General features: G+C 56.9%; 1 protein-coding gene across 9 annotated transcripts in view; it reads left to right on the top strand.

Annotated features, from left to right (window-relative positions):
* The first annotated feature begins 9,463 nt into the window (after positions 1-9,463).
* The window catches only part of ZNF512B (zinc finger protein 512B), a 30,716-nt gene continuing 21,984 nt past the window's right edge, over positions 9,464-18,195 (top strand). For 8 of the 9 annotated variants that reach the window (XM_075769067.1, XM_075769062.1, XM_075769064.1 and 5 more), the window contains exons 1-3: positions 9,504-9,640; positions 14,039-14,161; positions 17,379-17,458. In XM_075769067.1, coding sequence (XP_075625182.1) covers positions 14,041-14,161; positions 17,379-17,458 — 201 coding nt within the window. In that variant the 5' untranslated portion in view covers positions 9,504-9,640; positions 14,039-14,040. Of the gene's footprint in view, positions 9,641-14,038; positions 14,162-17,378; positions 17,459-18,195 lie in introns of all 9 variants that reach the window. The other variant, XM_075769068.1, reaches the window with a different exon arrangement.

The raw sequence follows: 18,195 nt of genomic DNA, 5'->3' as shown, positions 1-18,195 counted from the left end.
AGAGACCCTGGGGCTGGCACGGGGCAGCAGCAGCCTGGTGTCATCCCTGTCCCATCCCTGTTCCATCCCTGTCCCATCGTGGTGATGCTGCTCACCAGCGAAGGAGCTGGAAGATTTCCATGGGAGTGGGATCAAAGAGCTGAAAACAAGTTGTTTGCCCACAGCTAGCAAAAATTATGATTGCACCCAAAGGTTTTTTGTCTCCCCCCCGGAATCCCCCAAAAAAGCTGTCCCTAGAACCCTCCAGGTGGTTTCAAGCTGTTGGTGGGGCAGGAGGAGATGCAACACCCCAGGGATTTGCCTCCAGGATTTGGAAGGCAGGAACCCCCCAGGGCTCAGACCCCCGAGCACCAGCTGAGGCTGGATGGGGGTTTCAAGCCAGTGCCTGGCTCGGGGCTCAGGGAAGGACGTGGCAGGGCCCGGAAGGGACGCGGGATGCACAGAGCATCCTCGGGCTCTGGCTGTGGTGGCCATGCTGGGTCCCCAGGTGTGGTTTGTACAAGACCCGGGTGGTCGAAAGATCTCAGAAACAAAATCTCATTCTCAAACTGTTTTGGTTTGGATAATGGATTCACCAAATGGTACTCGGATCCAAGCAGGGGAATTCTCTCTCCGGCACAAGGGTGATTTCCACGATATCCGCATTGCCGAAGGAGTTTATAACTCACATCTGTCATCCTCAGAGCAGAGGTTTGGTGCTGGGCTGAAGGCAAAGCCTCCAAATTTCCCAAATCCAAATTTCCTCCAACTCAGAGAAAGGCATCGCCTGGTTGGTGTCTGCAACGGAGCGACCCAGACCGCCGCGGCCGCTCTCTCCCCTCTCTGCGTGTGGGTCAGCTCGGCCAGACCCTGCAGCGGGTAGGTCCAGTCTGAGCTTTGCTGGGGCAGGGGTGCGGGGGGCTGCGACCCCTGGGCTCCATCCACGGGGAACCAGATTCTGGGCTTCGCTGCGCATAGTCACTGGTCCCCCCCAAGGACACAGAAATCAGAATTTCCTCCTCTGCCCATACTGACCTTTTAAAAAATGCAGCAAAATTGGCTCTTCTCACCTTGTTAGAACGTCACAAGCAACAAAGCTGGGGGAATTTGTTGAATTTTAAGAAAAGGAAAGAAAACAACCATGACAAAAACATCTCCTCTGCAGCAGCAGCGCTCTCAGCCGTGGGCTCTGCACCAACAGCTGCGATGGAGCCACGCACCCATCCTGGCTGGTGCAGGATCCATGTTTGCTCCTTGTTACCCCCTTACACAGAGAGCAGAGCCCTGCGCAGGATGCGGCCCTATCCCCTCTTGATGCAGCTGCATAGGAAACTATTAAACCTTCAATCCTGGACAGATCAGAGCGAAATAAAACCCAAACGAGACAACCTGAGACCAAGAGCCGGGTTGATTCCCCCACCATGGGTTTAGTTTCTGCCTGGACAGTGGGTGCCGGGGGGATAGCGGGGGGGGGACGGGGACACAGGGGGCTGCGGGGTGCCAGGGAGCAGGCAGCATCCCCAAGAGCAGACAGCAGCTGCTGGGTGTCTGTCTGTGGGTGAGGAACATCGTTAGAGGGAGATGCTGAGCTTTTCTTCAGAGCTGCACGCGGGAGAAATGGCTTCTCCAGGCTCCAGCTCCGGGCTGCGCTCACACAGCAAGTTGGTGGCGGTTTTGCTTAAAATGCAGCTGGGGTGCAGGGAGCGGTGCTAGGGCTGCCCCTGATCCCCTGCAAAGGCAGGGTGTCCCCACAGGTCCTGTCCCAAAACCCCTTTGCCCCTCGCTGTGCTTCCGAGGGGGCGTGTGGCCATGGGACCCCGCTGTGTGCCGTGTCCACCGGTGCCAGGCTGTGCTCCGGCTCCCTCCGGCTCCTCACCCACACAGGAGAAAGGAGGACAGAAGAAAGCAGAAATGCCACCGGCATGCTCGGCCAGAGCCCGAAGCACGTCCCTGTTGGCATGTCCCTCTGAGACCCACCTGGGCTTGCCGAGACCTGGCAGGACGGGGCTGGAGGAGCCGGGTGAAATGATGTTCATGGAGCAGGCAGGAGGATGGCAACGCCCCGGCCCCCTGCCCTAGCAGGGTACGTGCCAGCTGCGTCTTCGTCCCGGCGAGGATGGTGATGGTGAGAGTGGAGCATCCTTCCAGGCTGGCTCTGGACCACTGCTCCAGCTCTGAACCAGTGTCTGGTGCTGTCTAATGCCCTGGGCTCATGTGAGGGGCACCCAGGGCCGGACTCTGCCCAGGGCAGCAGAGACGCATCCAGAGCAGCCCTGAGTACAGATTTACCTTCGGTGGCTCTGGGCTCGTGGCAAAATCCGTCTGCGCGGTGGCACCGGGGAAGCACCGTCCTCCCCATGGGCTCCTGTGCGAGCACCTGGGCTGGCGGGTGCTGCACCGGGACCCATGGGCGCTGGAGGGAGAGGGGTGCTCGCACCGAGGGACAGCTCGGTCACTCAGGTTTCGCCGAGCAAGAGAAAGACCTTGTATTTGTCTAGCACTTACCTGCCAATGGTATTGCTGGTATTGCCCTAAAACAAACAGCACCAGACAATGAAACACAGATGAATTGGGTGCAGATTCATGCAATGTTAAAATCAGGCAACAATTAAAGTAAACAGAAAACACCAGTAAGCATAAATTGACCCCGTGCAGCAGGCAGGAGGATGCGGGCAGCGGCACTGGGGCGAAGGGGCAGGCAACAGCAGCTATTGGAGAGCACGTAACTTTGCCACTTCTGATTAACTTTTTCTGCTCGTGGTGATATTTTGCAATAAGCAGGACAATGCACTGCTGGCATCAGAAATACTGGCCAGCATCTTCTTTTCTTATAAAGAAAAAACCCAGCAATCACTTCCCAGTGGTAGAAGCAGTTTGCAGATTCTAGCAAGGTTTTCAAGCAGAAAAAAAAAAAAAAGCCAACGCAGTTGCACATAGTAAATGCATGCCTAATTTGTCCAAGTAATTACTGAGCCCAGCTTGATGGTACAGATACCTCCAGCACTGAAACACTGCTGATTGCATCTCTGATTCAGGAAACGATCCCCATTCCCCCAACATTGAAATTCATGCTTGGCTCTGAACACAGCCTGTGATTTCCCTCACTGCACAGGGTTCGAGGACACGATTTGCTGAGCAGAGAGGGATGGCAGCTCCTGCTACGGGCTCTGCTGAACCAAGGCCAGTTTGAATCTGAACACCAGTCCCCAGTAGATTACACGCTTGATCTAATTAGGAGTCTGTCCTCCCATCAGGTGTCCAGGAGGGATTACAAACCACCCCAAATCACTGCCTTTCTGGTGCTCTCAGGCAGCTCCTTGTGAAGTTTCTTGCACTGGAAACCTGTGGGCACCTGAATGCATCGCAGCAGGATGGCAGGGAGGAAAAAAGGAGGAATGCCAGTCACTGGTGGTACGTGCCATGTGTCGGGGCCACACGAGCCCTAGAGAAGGAGAGCAGGATGCAGGTGAGGGGGGAGCACAGCAGCCTGATAGGGCTGCACAGATGCTGGTATAAATCAGAGCATCTCAGGGAGGGATGAGCTGGGGGGAGATGCTGGTACGTTGTGGGGGCACAGCGAAACGGCTGCTCCTGGGATGCTCCGGCAGCTGCATCCCAGCACTGGCAAACCTCTGGATGCCCTAGCCCAGAGTCCCGGTCCTCATCCTGGCTGCCTGGTGCCAGAGGACAGGATGGGGCTTGGGGACACGCAGGGTCTCATGGTGATCTCGGCAGAAGCCTTCTGCCCTAGTGTGTCCTCGCTGCACGTCCAGGACTAATCAATCTTGATTCATTGCTAATGAACTTGAGAACAGTGTTGGGATGGATCAGGTGCCACTCAGGGTGAGATGGATAATATAATTAAGACTTCCTCAAAGGTCCTGTCTTTCTTACCTTGTTAATTAAGCTGATGTGGGGCCCTCCATGCAGAATGCATAATGAGAGGCTGCCGGAGACGGAGCTGGCTATTAGTGGGAGGTGATGCTGGGGAAAACACTGGCCTTAACCACAGGACAAGGGATGTTTTGGCAACTTGGGGGCATGGTTCCCCCAGAGCGGCCGAGAGCTGATCTCTGCCGAGAAATCACTCCATCCTTTGCACCACAAATGCATTTGGACCGCGCAAGGTGGAGTGCGTAGGCACGGGGATGCAGATGGAAATGGCTGGGCTCATCCCTGCCTAGGACAGGCTGAGCACCGTGGCAGAGCTTATGGCTTCCTAAAGCACCAGCCATGGCGCAGGGAGCAGGACACAGCTTGCAGAAAGCTGTGAGCGACACCATGGCCTCGAGGAACGGCTCTCGTGCGGTGCTGGAGTCTGCGGCACAGGGAGGAGGGGATGCTGCTCCACTCCCGATGGCCCAGGCACATTTTTGGTACTTACACTCTGGTGGTGACTTATGACAATGAATTAATGGCCTCTTAATAAGGGTGACAGTTCCCTTAATTAGAAAGTATCGGAGCAGGGATAATTACTTCATTCCATTTTTTTCCCCTATATTACTTCCTTCATTTTTGGGTCCTCATTCTCAGCTCCTGGATGCCTGCCGGGAGCCCTGCCTCCCCAGAGCCAGAAATGCTCCCAGGTCCAGCAGGCGCAATGCGGAGCCGGGAAAGATGGAGAGGGGTGGGTGCAGGTACGGCTGCAGAGCTGCCGCTTTCACCGGGGCAGTGCCACGCTTCCAGCAACACCCAGCACCGGCAGCACCCAGGCAGGGTTGGAGCAGGTCTCTGGCCGTTCATGCCGGGCTTGGCAGGACACGGGACAGCCCGGTGCAGGGCCGGGGGTCTGGCAGGGCTGGAGGAAGGAGGAGATGGGATTTGCAGGCTGGGAACTTCCAAGCCATGACCCAAGGGAGGGCAGACAGCGCAGGCAGCGAGCAGCCGGAGCCAGGCAGCATCATGGGGCAGCAGCGACCACTTGAAGGTCAGCCCGGGGCAGGCAGCGGGGCTGAGATGAATAATTTGTCCCAAAATTAGTATCATTTGGGTTGACCAGTGCTGTTCCCCAGCCTGGATGCACGAATAGCTTTGCTGCAAAAACAAGCCCTGCAGAAACGCGTTGAAATATTTGCAGCATTTCACTTGGGCCTGTTTTGGAAGGGAAAGTTTCAGGCTTGGTTTTGACACAACATTTCCAGGCTGTGTGTTTGCACAGGCCACTATGGGGGGCTCCAGTAAAAACCTTCAGACCTCCAAACTGAAATGAGTCACTTTGCTTCCCATCAGAGGATGCATTTCTTCACAACCAGGGGGATTTGGGGATTTTGCAGCCATGCAGCTTCATCACCAAGCCTGCAGTCCCCAAGTCCTGTCCCGTGCCCCTGCATCTCCCTGCTGCCCTCCATGGGGCTGAGGGTGCCCCGGGGACCTGACCCCCCAGCTTGGGGCTGGGTCCCTGCAGGAGATGTCCGCCACGCCGATACGACCCTGTAAATAATAAATAGCAGCCTCAGGGCTGCTGGAAGCTTCGTTTCTCTCTGCAGGAAGAAGCGTTTCCTCCGTTAACATTCCCTCTTTGCACTGCAGCCATTTTGCTTTCTCGCCATATCTAAAATTAAATCTGTTAGAATTTTCTCTTGCTCTTTTTTTTTTTTTCCTTTTGCTTATATTTGCTGAGTGCATTTGAGCACAAGGAGGGGGAAAAAAAAAATAATAAAAAAAGCCATCAGCATAATTCATGGCTCACACAGTCATCGCGGGCTCCGGTTTCCAATCAGAGGCCTGGGCTGCGGAGCCAGCGTGCCGGGGAGGAGGGCTGGGGCTGGCCCGGATGCTGCTTCACAAACCAGCAGCGATTCTCTCTTTGTTCTGGGATCGCTCTGCTTCAGCCAAAACAGCCACTGCACAGCCTGTCCTGCAGATGCGGGAGCACTGAGCTGGTCCAAGGGGCTTTGTCCCCTCCACTCTGAGGATAACAGGGGATGGAGCAGCCACAGAGCAGGTTTGCAGGCTCCGGACCCAGCTGCGATCCAGAGAAAAGCCCTTGGAGACCTGGAAGTGACGGGTCCCTCACCCTGGATCTGGGTATCGTGTTCGTGCCCTTTCCCTAGCCTGTCTCTGCACCTGGTGCATAAGGCTTAGCAGACATGGGCTGAAGTCTGGGCTCCCAGTCCCTCCCAGTCCCATGCAATGAGCATCCCATTGCCCCCCCAGCAGAGATGCCGGTGCTGGCTCTGCACAGCCCCATGTGTACAGCAGATAGCGGGAGTTTTTGGGATGTCTCCAGAGCCAGCAGTGTGTGGAAGAGGATCTGCAAGCCCAGCATCCATTTTATTCTAACAGAGTTAAGGGTCTGAAAGGCGCTGCTGCAGCCAGTCAGGTTAACACGTGTTTCAAAGTCACTCACCGTGTAAGTGCCCGATCAGCCAGCCCCGATCTGGGCAAGGGGCATGGTCCCAGCTTCAGATCCCAACACCCCAGGAGGATCTGCAGCCATAAAATCAGATTATTTCTTGCCTTTCCTGTAAGAACATTTTTTGCTCATTGGTGGTGTTTTTTAACTCTTGCCCAGGTGTCTTTACAAGCCAGAGTCAACCCTCGCTGGGGGCACCCGAGACCAATGCTGGCTCATGGGTGGGGGTCACCACGCTGGCTGCATCCCGGCAGACACAGGGGCAGCTCTGGGGAGACCCAGGGCAGCTCTGGGGAGACCTTCTGCTCAGCACCAGCACGAGAGGCCGGAGAAGCAATGTCAGGAGCGCACATAGGATGACAGCACCTCGCTGCGCACCTGGCCGGGGACTGCTCTGATGGCAGCGATGGGTGCTTCAAGAGGGTCAGGGTCCCCGGGGGATGTGGAGCCTGGTCTGGGTCTGTGCCTCCCTGCTCCCTGGGGGCAGTGGAGCCGCAGGGATCTGGCCCCTAGGTGACACTCGGTTGTCCTTGCTGAAGAGGGAAGGTGCACATGTGCTTGTCCCAGGTGACACCCCGCTGGGTCACCCCGTTTCACCCCTGCCCATCACAGGGGGATGAAGCTGGGGTTGCCAGCCCTGGCAAAGGCTGCCTAGAATACACTTGAATTTTCCCTGCTCTCTTGAGAAGGCAGGGCCTCCTGCCCTGCCTGCACCACTGCCTGCACCCCATGCCCTCTGCTCAGCCTGATGCAGGAACGGGGCAGAGGCGATTGCGAAGGAGCAGCTGCACAGAACGTAACATCCTCTGTGGGATGCCTGGCAAGACGGTCTGCACACCAAGATTTATCTGATCCTGTCTATGTAATTGCTTTCCCCTCTCTCCTCTTCCTGGGGTCTGTATCAATTTAATTTACATGCTCAACGGCTTGGACTGCTTCACACACACCCCCCTGCCAAGCATTTTCTCGGGCATTTACAGCTGCGGTGTGTGCCGGGCTGCCTCTCCTCTGCCTCCTCCTGTCCTGCACAGCGGGAACAGTGGGAATGCTGACCCAGGGGCCAGAGCACCCGGGAATCACTGCTCCGCACATGCGGTCCTGCCCCCCCATGGCGTCCTGCCGGTCTGTGAGGATGAGCTCTCGTCCACGACCCACCTCTGTGACGAAGCTATGATGCAAGAGGAGACGTGATGGTTTCCTGTGAGCATGTGGAGAAAGGCAGCACCACTGTCCCGGCCACTATTCTGCCTCTTCCTCCTCCTTCTGCTTCCTCCTGCCCTTCCCAGCACAGCTCTTCCACACCAGTACAACTCTGTGTGTGAACCAAAGCGCTCCTCAGCATCTGCTCTACATTTGCTGTTCTTCTCAAGTCCATTCCTTGGCCCCTTCACCTCCCCTCAGCAGGGCCTGAAAATAGCAACCGTGGTTGCCTTTATATTGCATTATTTCAGCATTTCTGTACCTCAATCAGCCCATGGCCAGCCACTCTCCAAGCCTCTGTATAATCCCCTGGTGGCCAGGCTCCCTGGCATCTCCCTCTCATCCTCACTCGCTCCTCGAGATGCAAAATTGTGCTTTGCAGATGCAGAAAATGAATGTTGTGGCACTTCTGCACACACACACACATAGACGTGCGTGTTCCCCACAGGCACACATGCCCAGGGTGGCCATCAGGATGCTGCAGTGACGAGCGAAGGTGACTGGGCACCATTTGCAGCCTTATAGCGAGGAGGAGACTTTGAAGGTGCTGAAGATGCTGCCTTGTCCCAGCGGGCACATGAAGCTGCCTGACAGGCCTAAGAGGCAGCTGCCTTCCTGCCTGCTGCAGGTTAACAGCTCTCCCGGCAGGCAGCTCGTTGGCTGGGAAGCAAAGCTGCCTCGGATATGCCTCATTTTATACAAAGAAGGTGGGCTGTGCCTGTCCCTCCCACCCCGCTGATCACCCTCCGCTCCACCGATAATAATACCTAGCAATTACACAAAGCTTTCCCTGCTCTCCGCAGACATTAATTAAGCTTTTTCCCAGGAATGGAGACAAAGAGGGGAACCGCGGGGAAACTCCCAACTTGGGTTGGGTTTCTTTTTGCTTCAATTTTGTGTGGCTGTGCCATCGGGCCTCCCAATCCCCAGCAGCACCGGGTGAGCCGTGCACTGGCCATGGTGTTGCAGGGCAGCCCTGACAGCAACAGTCGTTCTGGGTTTTGCTCTCACATGGCAAAATTTGTCTGGTTTTCCCCAATTTCTGGGCTGCTGCGGCCACTTGGATGGTGGTGCTGGATCCTGGCGCAGCTGTGCGCTCACGGTGACAGTAACCAGGGCTGGCTCTGCCCTGCAGAACCTTCCTGGGTGCCACTGGCTCTGCAGGGGTGACACCCCAACCCCGGGAGCTGGGAAAAGCAGACCATCCCGTGGGCACCACACTGGCCTCGCACCCAGCCTCCTCTCTGGGAGCAGAGGTGCTTTTGCAAGGGGACCCAGAGGTGCCTTCCAGCTGCCTGCACCTCGGGGCTTAGAGGGGGCATGGATGGGCAGGACACCCTGCCTGCACCCTGCGGGGCAGGTCTGTGGGCAGGACACCCTAGTGGGGAGGATGACAGGCAGGACGCCCTGCCTGCACCCTGATGGGCAGGATGATGGGGAGGGCACCCTGCAGGGCAGGACAACAGGCAGAACACCCTGGAGGAGAGGACGACAGGCAGCGCACTCTGCCTGCACCCTGGAGGGAGGATGACGGGCAGGGCACACTGCAGGGCAGGAGCACAGGCAGGACACGCTGCCCGCACCCAGCACAGGCAGAGCAGCCCTGCCTGCCCCCTGGCGGGGTGGGGGGGAGCAGACGGGACGGCTGCCCTGCCCTGCCCTGCCCTGCCCTGCCCTGCCCGCACCGAGGGCCAGGCAGCCCTGCCCGCACCTGCCCGGGCCGGGTCAAGCCGGGCCAGGCCGGGGGGCGCTGCCCGGTCCCGCCCTCCCGGGGCGGTGCCCCCCGCGCTCCCGCCCGGCCCCGGCCCCGTCGGCGGAGCCACGCGAGATCCGCGCGGCGCGGGGCCGGCGCGGGCCGGCGGCGGTGGCGGAGCGCGGGGCGGGCCGGGCCGGGCCGGGCGGGGCGGGCCGGGGAGCGCGCATGAGCCGCGGCGGCGGCGACGGGCGGGCGGGAGCGCGGCAGCGGAGCGCGGCGCCGCCGCGGGTGTGGGCGCGCCGGGGAGCCCCGCACGGCGGCCCGCAGCCGGGGGCGGCGGGCGGCACCGCCTCGCCGGCCGGGGGGCGCCCGGCCCTGCGCGCCCCGCACCGCGGCCCGCCGCCGCCGAGGTAAGCACCGAGCTGCGGCCCGGCCCCGCCGGCACCCCCCGGCCCGTCGCGGCGGGGAACCCCCCGCGCCCCGCTCCGCTCCGCCCGCCGCCGCGTCGCCATTTTGCCGCTCGCTTTTCCCCTCCCGGCGGCGCGGCCGGGCCGGGCCCTCCCCGCCGGCCTTCGCTGGGCCCCGGCCGTCTCCCGGGGATGGGGCGGCCGGGCCCGGAGAGGCGACAGGCCGCGGGGCGGCCCGGCCGGCTGACAGGCGGCGAAGCGGCCCCCGCTCAGGCCCCGGGAGGTGACAGGCCCGGGGCGGCCCTGCCCGCACGGTGACGGGCGGGTGGCAGCAGGGGTGACAGCGAGGTGGGGTGGATGAGGGGACGGGGACAGGGGGGGTGGCACGGCCAGGCCCGGGGAGGTGACAGCGGGACCAGGCAGGGCAGAGGTGTCCGCTTGCCCCCGGGGATGCCCGGGACAGCGGGACGCCCTGGCGTGTCCCCACCTCGGCAGGGCGAGATCTCATTGTCTGCCAGGCGTGTGCTGTGCTTTTTCCCTTCACTTTTGCGCCTGGGGACGGGCGAGGGGGAGGGACTCACTAACGTGCTTCAAACAGAAACTTTACACCATCAAAAAGCCAGAGTGAGCCGCTTGGCGGGAGCACGGCGGCCTCGTGCCGCAGGGTGAGTTGTTCCCTCCAGGAGAGCCGTGCCAGGGCAGCCACCAGCCGTTGGCTTCACTTGGCACGGGCGATGGCGAGGGGCTGCACCACATGCCTCCGGAGCTGCCCGGGCACAGGCAGGGCTTCCCCTGCCACGTGGTTCCCTCTTGGGAAATCTCTGTCGAGGGTGATTCCGCTCCCTCCCAAGGAAACCTCTCCCGCCACTTCCTAGTCTTTATTCCCGGGAAGTTTCTTGCAGCACGTGGCCACGACTCCGGTTCTTCCTGGAGTTCAATGGGAGGGAGCACGGCTCCTCCGATGGCGGCAGAGATGGCAGCAGCCTTTGGCGTCCATCGTCTGCACCGGCCTCGTCGCATCTCAGCCTGTGTCCTACCAGGCATGCCGCTTCTGCCAGGGCACCATGGGCAGGGGCAGGGAGCTCGCTTGTCTTTTTGGCATTGCCTACATCTGGAGCCGTTGGTAAATTATTAACGATAAGTGGAGCGGATCAATGGTTGGCACACGGCACAGTGCATCTGTAGCAATGGGACCGGGGTGGGAGTCCCGGCAGGAGAAGTGGCCAGGACTCACGGGCGACTTTCCCTGTTTAGCCATGAGTATGTCTGGGCACCAAGAGGGTCACAGCCATCCCTGGCTGCATGCGTGCTCCCGCAGACCCGATCCAAGGTCACAAATGGGCGTTTGTACTTGGAATTATTTCCCCTTTTCCAGTCTGTGCCCAATTCCAGGGCTGTGCCCAGCCTGCAGAGCCTGACCGCTCCGCAGGAGGGGTCTGTCACGGAGGGAAGGAGCCTGTCGGGGTGGCGAGTGGCTGGGACGTTGCCATCCCTTGTCAAATGCGGCAGAGGAGCGTGTAGCCGTGCCAGCCGGGCAGGGCTGCCAGTGGCTTGGGAACGCATGGTGGGTCTCCAGGCTTCGCTCCCCCCTTCCCACAGCCACGGGGCCTCCTTGCCCCAGCTCCAGCACTGCCGGCTCAGCCTCTGCTCATCCCGTGCTGTGTCCTGCGTTGACAAGGGCTTTTTTTTCTGAAGCTGGAGTGGGACACTTCAAAAATGCTGCCACGAACTTCTAAAAAGTTACCTAAAAAGAACTGGAGGCTTCATTGGCAAAGATGCTGCCAGCCCCAACCTTCCCGTGCCGCATCCTAGCCCTGCTCACAGGCAGGACCTGCCAATATCTTCTCCCATTGCCCGTTGCAAAAGGGTTTTCACCAAAAACATAAAGCTGGAAGGGCGCGGGCTGTTGCCCAGTTTCAGCATGTGTTACTCAAAAACAAGTGAGAAGTTTGGACATTACAAAAAAAATACAATGGGCTGATTTCTGCTCTCTGTCTCCGGGGCAATTCCTCTGGGATCCCTGGGGTTGTATCGATGGCCAGGGAGCGAAGTTTGGCTCTCACTAAGTGGTTTATGGGATTTTTATTCTTCATTTAGCCAAAAAAAAGGAAAAAAAATTCAAAAAAGTATTTGGTGTGGAAAAACAAAAGACGTTCAAAACCTCCTAAGCTGGCCAGAAAGGATCCCTTTGAGGGGGACAGATGTGTTAAGGGGAATGAAAAACGTTCGGGAGTAGGGCTGACCTGGGCACCTTGAATGTGGCGGTGTTTTTGGAGGGGATGCTCAGCACCAGCCCCGGCTCCCACGGTTTGGTGTGCGCTGCTGCGGGGCGCTCAGCAAGCAGGAGGCGGGCAACCCGGCTGTTGGCGAGGTCTGCCCTGAGTGCTGCCCTTCGTGAGTCATCCTCGAGCTGGCCAGCAAGGCAGACACGGAGGTTTTGTGGTCTGTCACCCATCCGACAGCAGCCCTGCCTGCCTGCACTGGGGTGTCTCGCTGCTTGGGGTGCCGGTGGGTGCCATTTGGCATGGGGGGCCACGGCACTGGCCCTGCCTCCCCTTTCCCGCTGGGATGTGCGCGTGGCCCAAGGGGCAAAGCCATGGCGCGGTTGTTTTTCGGCGCTAGCCCAGGCTGGATAAACGCGTTGGCTGTGTGGGTTTCCCCTTGGTTTTCACCCTGCTGTAAAACGCAGAGATCTTGTTTTCAGCTTTCGGTTCACTGTTCTTTTGTGAGGGGTTTTTTTGTTTTGGTTTGGGTTTTGGGTTTTTTTTTTTCCGTTTTTTTTTTTTTTTCTTCAAGCAACTTGACTGAGGATCGCTCAGAGGAGCAGAGGTGCCAGGAGGCAGCACAGGAGGGAAGGGGACTGGCATGTTCGTCCCTGGAGGATCGGGGACAGTAGCAGTGCCCACATGGGTGAGAGTGGAGCCACAATTTGGGAAGGAGCCGCAGGCACCCCTCTCTGTGCCTGCTCCGGAGACCAGCCATCCCTGGGAAGGAGCCGCTGGCAGTCAGGCTGCGGCTCCTACCCAGGTCTCCCACCGAAAGAGCCCAAATTAGCTGGATAAATGATGCCTGTGTTCAGCACCAATGCCAGAGAACCTATTGCCAAGGCTGGAATTTCTCACTTGATCTGATTAACCTTTGTGTCACTGCAAACAACCACATATGTGTCATGAGCCGAACACATGCCGGAAGCTTTTGCCAGGTGTTCTTGGAGCATCTGGGCTGCACATGATGCGCAGTGCCCATTCCCATGCGGAAAGTCCCCGGGGGCGCCTCGGAAAGGACTGCTGGACCTTGATGTCCCCCATGCTGATGACGTGGTTGGCAATCTGGGCACACGGGAGATGCTCCCCCGACCCGTGCCGTCCCTCTGGGGTGCCCAAACAGGCAGGATGAGTCTGGATGCTCAGGGCCTCAACTCCGTTAAGCAATGCAAATGTGATCGCGTGGGAGGAACTGGGGGTGACGAGTCAAATCTGTGTTTTAAAAAACCTCTGTGTGTGGGAGACAAGTGTTGAGCAAAGGTGAAGAAGGCACCAGTTGGCACTTCCCTTAGTCACGTCGCCAGTGCCTGGCTGAGCATCAGCGTCGTGTCCCGACCAAGGTCTCAAGGCCGGATGCAGCCGTGATGGTCTGGGGAATCGCCTCCCAAGGACTTGATGCTCTCGTCTTGGAGGCTTGGAGGATTCCTTTCCCCCGGGGCCATATGCGACAGTGCCTGACGCAGCCCTGGTCCTCAGACGTGTCTTTGCTTGTGCTGTTGGGAGGGGAGGGAGGAACTTGAAACCAACCAGGGGCAGAGCCAGCCATGCCGTGGGCTTCATCCTGGCACCACCAAAGTGGAGGGGTGTCCTGCTGCCTGCTTCCATTGGGAGTGAGATTGGGCCTTCTGTGATAATTCCTGATGTTCATTATTTATAGAGGAGCCAAATTGAATTATTAATAGGGAAAATTCAGATAACATTAACAATTCTCAGTTTATAACAGTTTCCCATTAATAAGGAAAATTGGAAATTTATCACTACATCTGTTCATTAAAACTCACTTTTTTTTCTTCTTTTGGTGTCTTAAATGAAAGCAGAGAAATAAACGAAGAGGAAAAGCCATTTATTCGCTACTTCTCTGGGCAAAGTCAGCCCATAATTTTTAATAAAGTCTTTGCATTACATGTGGAGGGGAAACCAGCCTAAAATGAAAGCAGCTTTTCAGCCCTGTCTATGGCGTTGCTCGATCGTAGAACAAATGCTCAGAAACATGTCCCGTTTTTTCTCTTTGTGGGAACCTTTAAGCTGCATGATAGTTTTGTAATTTCCCTCCCTCCCCAGCAGCTCTCCTTGCTTTCAGCATGTGTTGCTCCCAGCTCCGAGGAGTGAATTTTAACGCCTCCCCTGCTTCTTTCAGAGATGGCGGATTCCTATGCCTGTAAAGGTGGAAGGAAAACTGCAGGCTCTAACAAACCCGCTGCCAGCAAGGAAAGCAGGACGGAGACGAGGATAAACCCGCCGGCAGAGCTGCCAAAGCTTGGTAAGGAACTGGGTTTTTCTTTCTGTGGAGGTGGATGGGGTGGAGGGGACGAGCTCAGGGGTTGGGGGGCAGCTGCCAAAATGAGGGGGTGCGAGTGCATCGGGTTTCGGCGTGCCTCTGCTCCTCACTTTGACCCACCAGCGAGGGCTGTGCTGGGCCAAAAAATCCCCAGGCCCTCAGAACTGCAGAGAGGCAGTCCTTGGGAACGGGAGAGATGGAAATGGTCTCTCCCTGTCGAGGGGCGTGCCTCTAGCTTAACGAGATGGGTGTCTCGCTGCCTATTTATCGTGTTGGTAGCTAAGTGTTACATCAAAGGATGGAAAGGCTTAAATGAGTTCAGACCATCTGCTGTCTCCTGTGTCGTGGCCCCTGGGATGGAGGCTTGCGAGCGTACGAGCCCTGCGGGACCCACTTGCTAAGGGCTGTCACTGTGATGGATAGCTGATTTCTCTATCCAGGAATCTCCAGGCCCAAGGAGATTTTTCTCCTGTCTGCTTATGCTGGGCAGATCCCCTCTGCGGGTGCGGAGAAGCTCTCGCTGCCTTTACCTTGCTAACAGCAGCCCCGGACACAGAGGGCTGCCTGCACCCAGGGCAAGGGTCACACCCCAGAGATGCATCTCAGAGCAGGCACACAAAATCAATGGCCTCATGGGGGAAATGCGCGTGCCCTAAATATTTCCCAAATGCTGCTCTTCCCTTGAGAGGGTTGAAGCTGTAATTGCTAGCAGAGGGGTGTAACTTATTACTAAGGGGAATGAACTCCAGCTGTCCATGGTATGAACATACCTGGGTTTGGGAGAGCGTTTTTTTCCATGCACCACATCTTATCGGCACTTTTAAAAGTAAAACCAGCCTTTTTTTAAGCCCTTCCGTCTGGTTTAGATGGACTGAAAGCAATGAGGCAGTGTGAAGGACACTTTGTGATGAAGATATTTCATTGCTCTCCCTGGGAAAGCGCTGGGGGTGGAAATGTCTGCCAGGGTTCACTTTGTTGGGGTGAATTAGGCTTGATGCGGACTGGGGAGACTTGGGCCTCTCCTGCAGTCAGTTTGCCGTCCCCCCTCGAATGCAGCAGCCTGGCTGGTGCAGGGACCATCCTTTCCAAAAAGGTCTTGGTCCAGAGAAGCCTCGAGTCCATCGGCAAGCCATCCCTGGTCCCCATTTCCCATAACACTGAGCACTGTCGGGTTTGTGTCTCCTGCGACCACCTATAAAGTCCAGGATTTAGCACAGCCGGTGGGTGGTAGCCAGGAGTGCGATGCTGGAAGAGGAGATGTGATTTCTACTCCTCCCGTCCCTGTCCTCGCTATCCCCAGCTGGCAGCTGATCAACAAGGGCATTGAGGAGTGTCTGAACTGGGAGGTTGTGTTTGGTACGAAACGTCCCCGAAAGTTTTGAAACTTGTGCAAGTTGTGAAAAGGAAAGGAGAGCTGTCACTGAGCATCAAGTGATGTTCCCCAGGGCTAAGTGGTGTTCCCTAGGGCTCGGTAGTATTGGGACCAGTTCTGTTTAATATCTTTATCAATGATCTGGATGAGGGGATCAAGTGCACCCTCAGTAAGTTTGCAGACGACACCAAGTTGTGCAGGAATGTTGATCTGCTTGAGGGTAGGAAGGTTCTGCAGAGGGATCTGGACAGGCTGGGTCTATGGGCCAAGGCAACTGTATGAGGTTCAACAAGGCTCAGTGCCAGGTCCTGCACTTGGGTCACAGCAACCCCCGGCAACGCTACAGGCTTGGGGAAGAGTGGCTGGAAAGCTGCTCGGTGGAAAAGGACCTGGGGGTGTTGGTCCCTGGGGGTTTTTAAAAGGCACGTAGATGAGCTTAGGGTCATGGTTTAGTGGTGGACTTGGCAGTGTTAGGTTAACGGTTGGACTCGATGTCTTAGAGGTCTTTTCCAACCTAAAGGATTCTGTGATTCTATGATCTGCATGAGCTGCAGCCCCAGATGTGCTAGGCTCCTGGGGAGAGCTGCCTGGAGGGACAGGGATGTGCTGCTGTAGGATATCTCGAATTTGGAATATTCTGAAGCATTTAGGAGAGAAGGCAAGAAGAGTAATAAGCAGGTAACTGCAGTGTTGTGAGCTTTTGCCGTAAATCCTATATTATTTGGTGGTTTTTTGTATACTCCCAGCTCACGGAGTCCCGTGATGTGCAAGAAACGTAGCTCAGTTTCACGTGCAGGGTGAGGCCCTTGCTTACATGAGCACGGAGGAGAAGCCTGAGCATGCGGTCTAAGAGCAGTGGAAAAAATACAAAATGCAGAGGGCAGCTGTGATGCACAGGCGTCCATCACAGGCACTACAAGAGTTCTGAATGAACCCTGCACAGTTGCTCCAGAACTAGCGTGGTTTGGGGCCAAGCTTGCAAAATTCTACCCTCTCCTTAGGGCCACGAGCTGTTTTAGGGCAGGAGCCGGGCAGATAGGAGCCCACATCAAAAAGAGTGGGTTTTGGACAGCTTAGAGGTGGCCTTGCTGGGGGGGGGCAAGTAAGTGGCTTTTTTAGGGACTTTTTCTTATAGTCCACAAGGTTCACCACCTCCTGCAGATGAGGCCTTCTGGGCTAAAGGGATTCCCAAAGGATGCTGCATCACCAAAGGATGTTTTTACAGGTATCAAAGTGCAGCAAACCAGCTGGTGTAATTTCAGGAGACTGGAAATAAATGAGTCAACTGTTTTCTTTGCTATTTTACTCCTGGCTGCTGGGGCAGAAGGCATGAAATAAGAGGGAGCGTGTGGTTTTGGCAGTGCCTTTGTAGGTAACTGGTTAACTGATTGGCTTTCTATTTAATCTCTCTTCCTTGTTCCAAAAAAAATCCTGGATTGGCTTCTGAGCACAGCCAGCGCCAGGCTTGGAGCTGAACTCCAGTTTCTCAGGCGCTGGAGGAATTGCCGGCTTGGCTTCCAGCCTTTTCTTACCTGATTTTCACCAGAGAAGGGTGTTTTACAGGTTGAGTTTAGTTTTTTTGATCTCAGTTATCGTCTCCTAGCTGTTCTGGGGTTTCTTCTCAGGGATGGTTTTTGGCTTGTTTCTGTTCTCATAGCAAATGGCTTTTATTCCGAGTCCTGTTCATTAAGCCCTCCCAGATCTCAGTCTCAGTTTTCTGTACACGACATTTCCCGTTGGCCACTCGCATCTGTCCAGCTTGTCTTTGGGTCACACTGACTCCCAGCATCACTGAAAGTTACAGGTTAGCGCTGCATCTGTTTGCAGGAAATGCAACCAGTGACAAAACCGAAGGCAGGAAGAAAGGACGACCCAAGGCTGAGAACCAGGCACTGAAAGACATCCCTGTAAGACCCTGCGTGCTCTGATGCCCCATGCCCTCCCTGCCTCGCTCCCTCTGACTTGCCCTCCATGCCTTGCTGCACTGTGCACTCCAGCCAGCCCCGCTCCGGAGTTAAACCTGCCTTCCCAGTGGTTTAATCTTCGGAGGAGCCTTGTCTTGGGCTCGGCAAGATCTTGGCCCCTGAATCCCCTCCATGCAGGCATTTGGCATCCTCCAAAACCCTGGTGGGGAACAATAAACTCCCTCCAGCCTCCCCTTCCCAGGGCCATTTGCGGATGAGCTGGATTTTTTCACAGCCATGTCAGGTTTGGCTAATGATCCGGCAGCACTGGCGAGGGGGTGATTTATTCCCCTCAGAGTTGTGCAGTTTAACTCCAGCACAGTAGCGTGGACAACACACAGAGCAGTTTGTCATGAGAGCATGGGCATGGGGTGATTTACTGACTAGATGAAATGTGGGGTGGTTAAATCACCCGAGTGACTTCTGGCCTGATTTATTCCCCAGCCTGGCTGGGAGCGTGAGCGTGCTCTGGGAGGCACAGCAAGGTAAATTCTTGGGAGGAACCATTAGCCTGTAGACCCTGCAGCTCTGTCCCAGTACCCCTCGCTTGAGGGAGCACCCTGCGCTGAAACACAGCCCTGGGGTCCACCTTACGGCTGTGTCATGAGAAGGGGTGGACAGCAATGATCAGAGGTCCTATGTGCCCCCCCCGCCCCCGGCCACCTCGGGATGCAGTGGCG

Source organism: Balearica regulorum, chromosome 16, assembly GCF_011004875.1.
Source record: "Balearica regulorum gibbericeps isolate bBalReg1 chromosome 16, bBalReg1.pri, whole genome shotgun sequence".
NCBI lineage: Eukaryota > Metazoa > Chordata > Aves > Gruiformes > Gruidae > Balearica > Balearica regulorum.
Note: the sequence above shows the minus strand (reverse complement) of the source record. Positions and strands in the feature narration are given on the sequence as shown.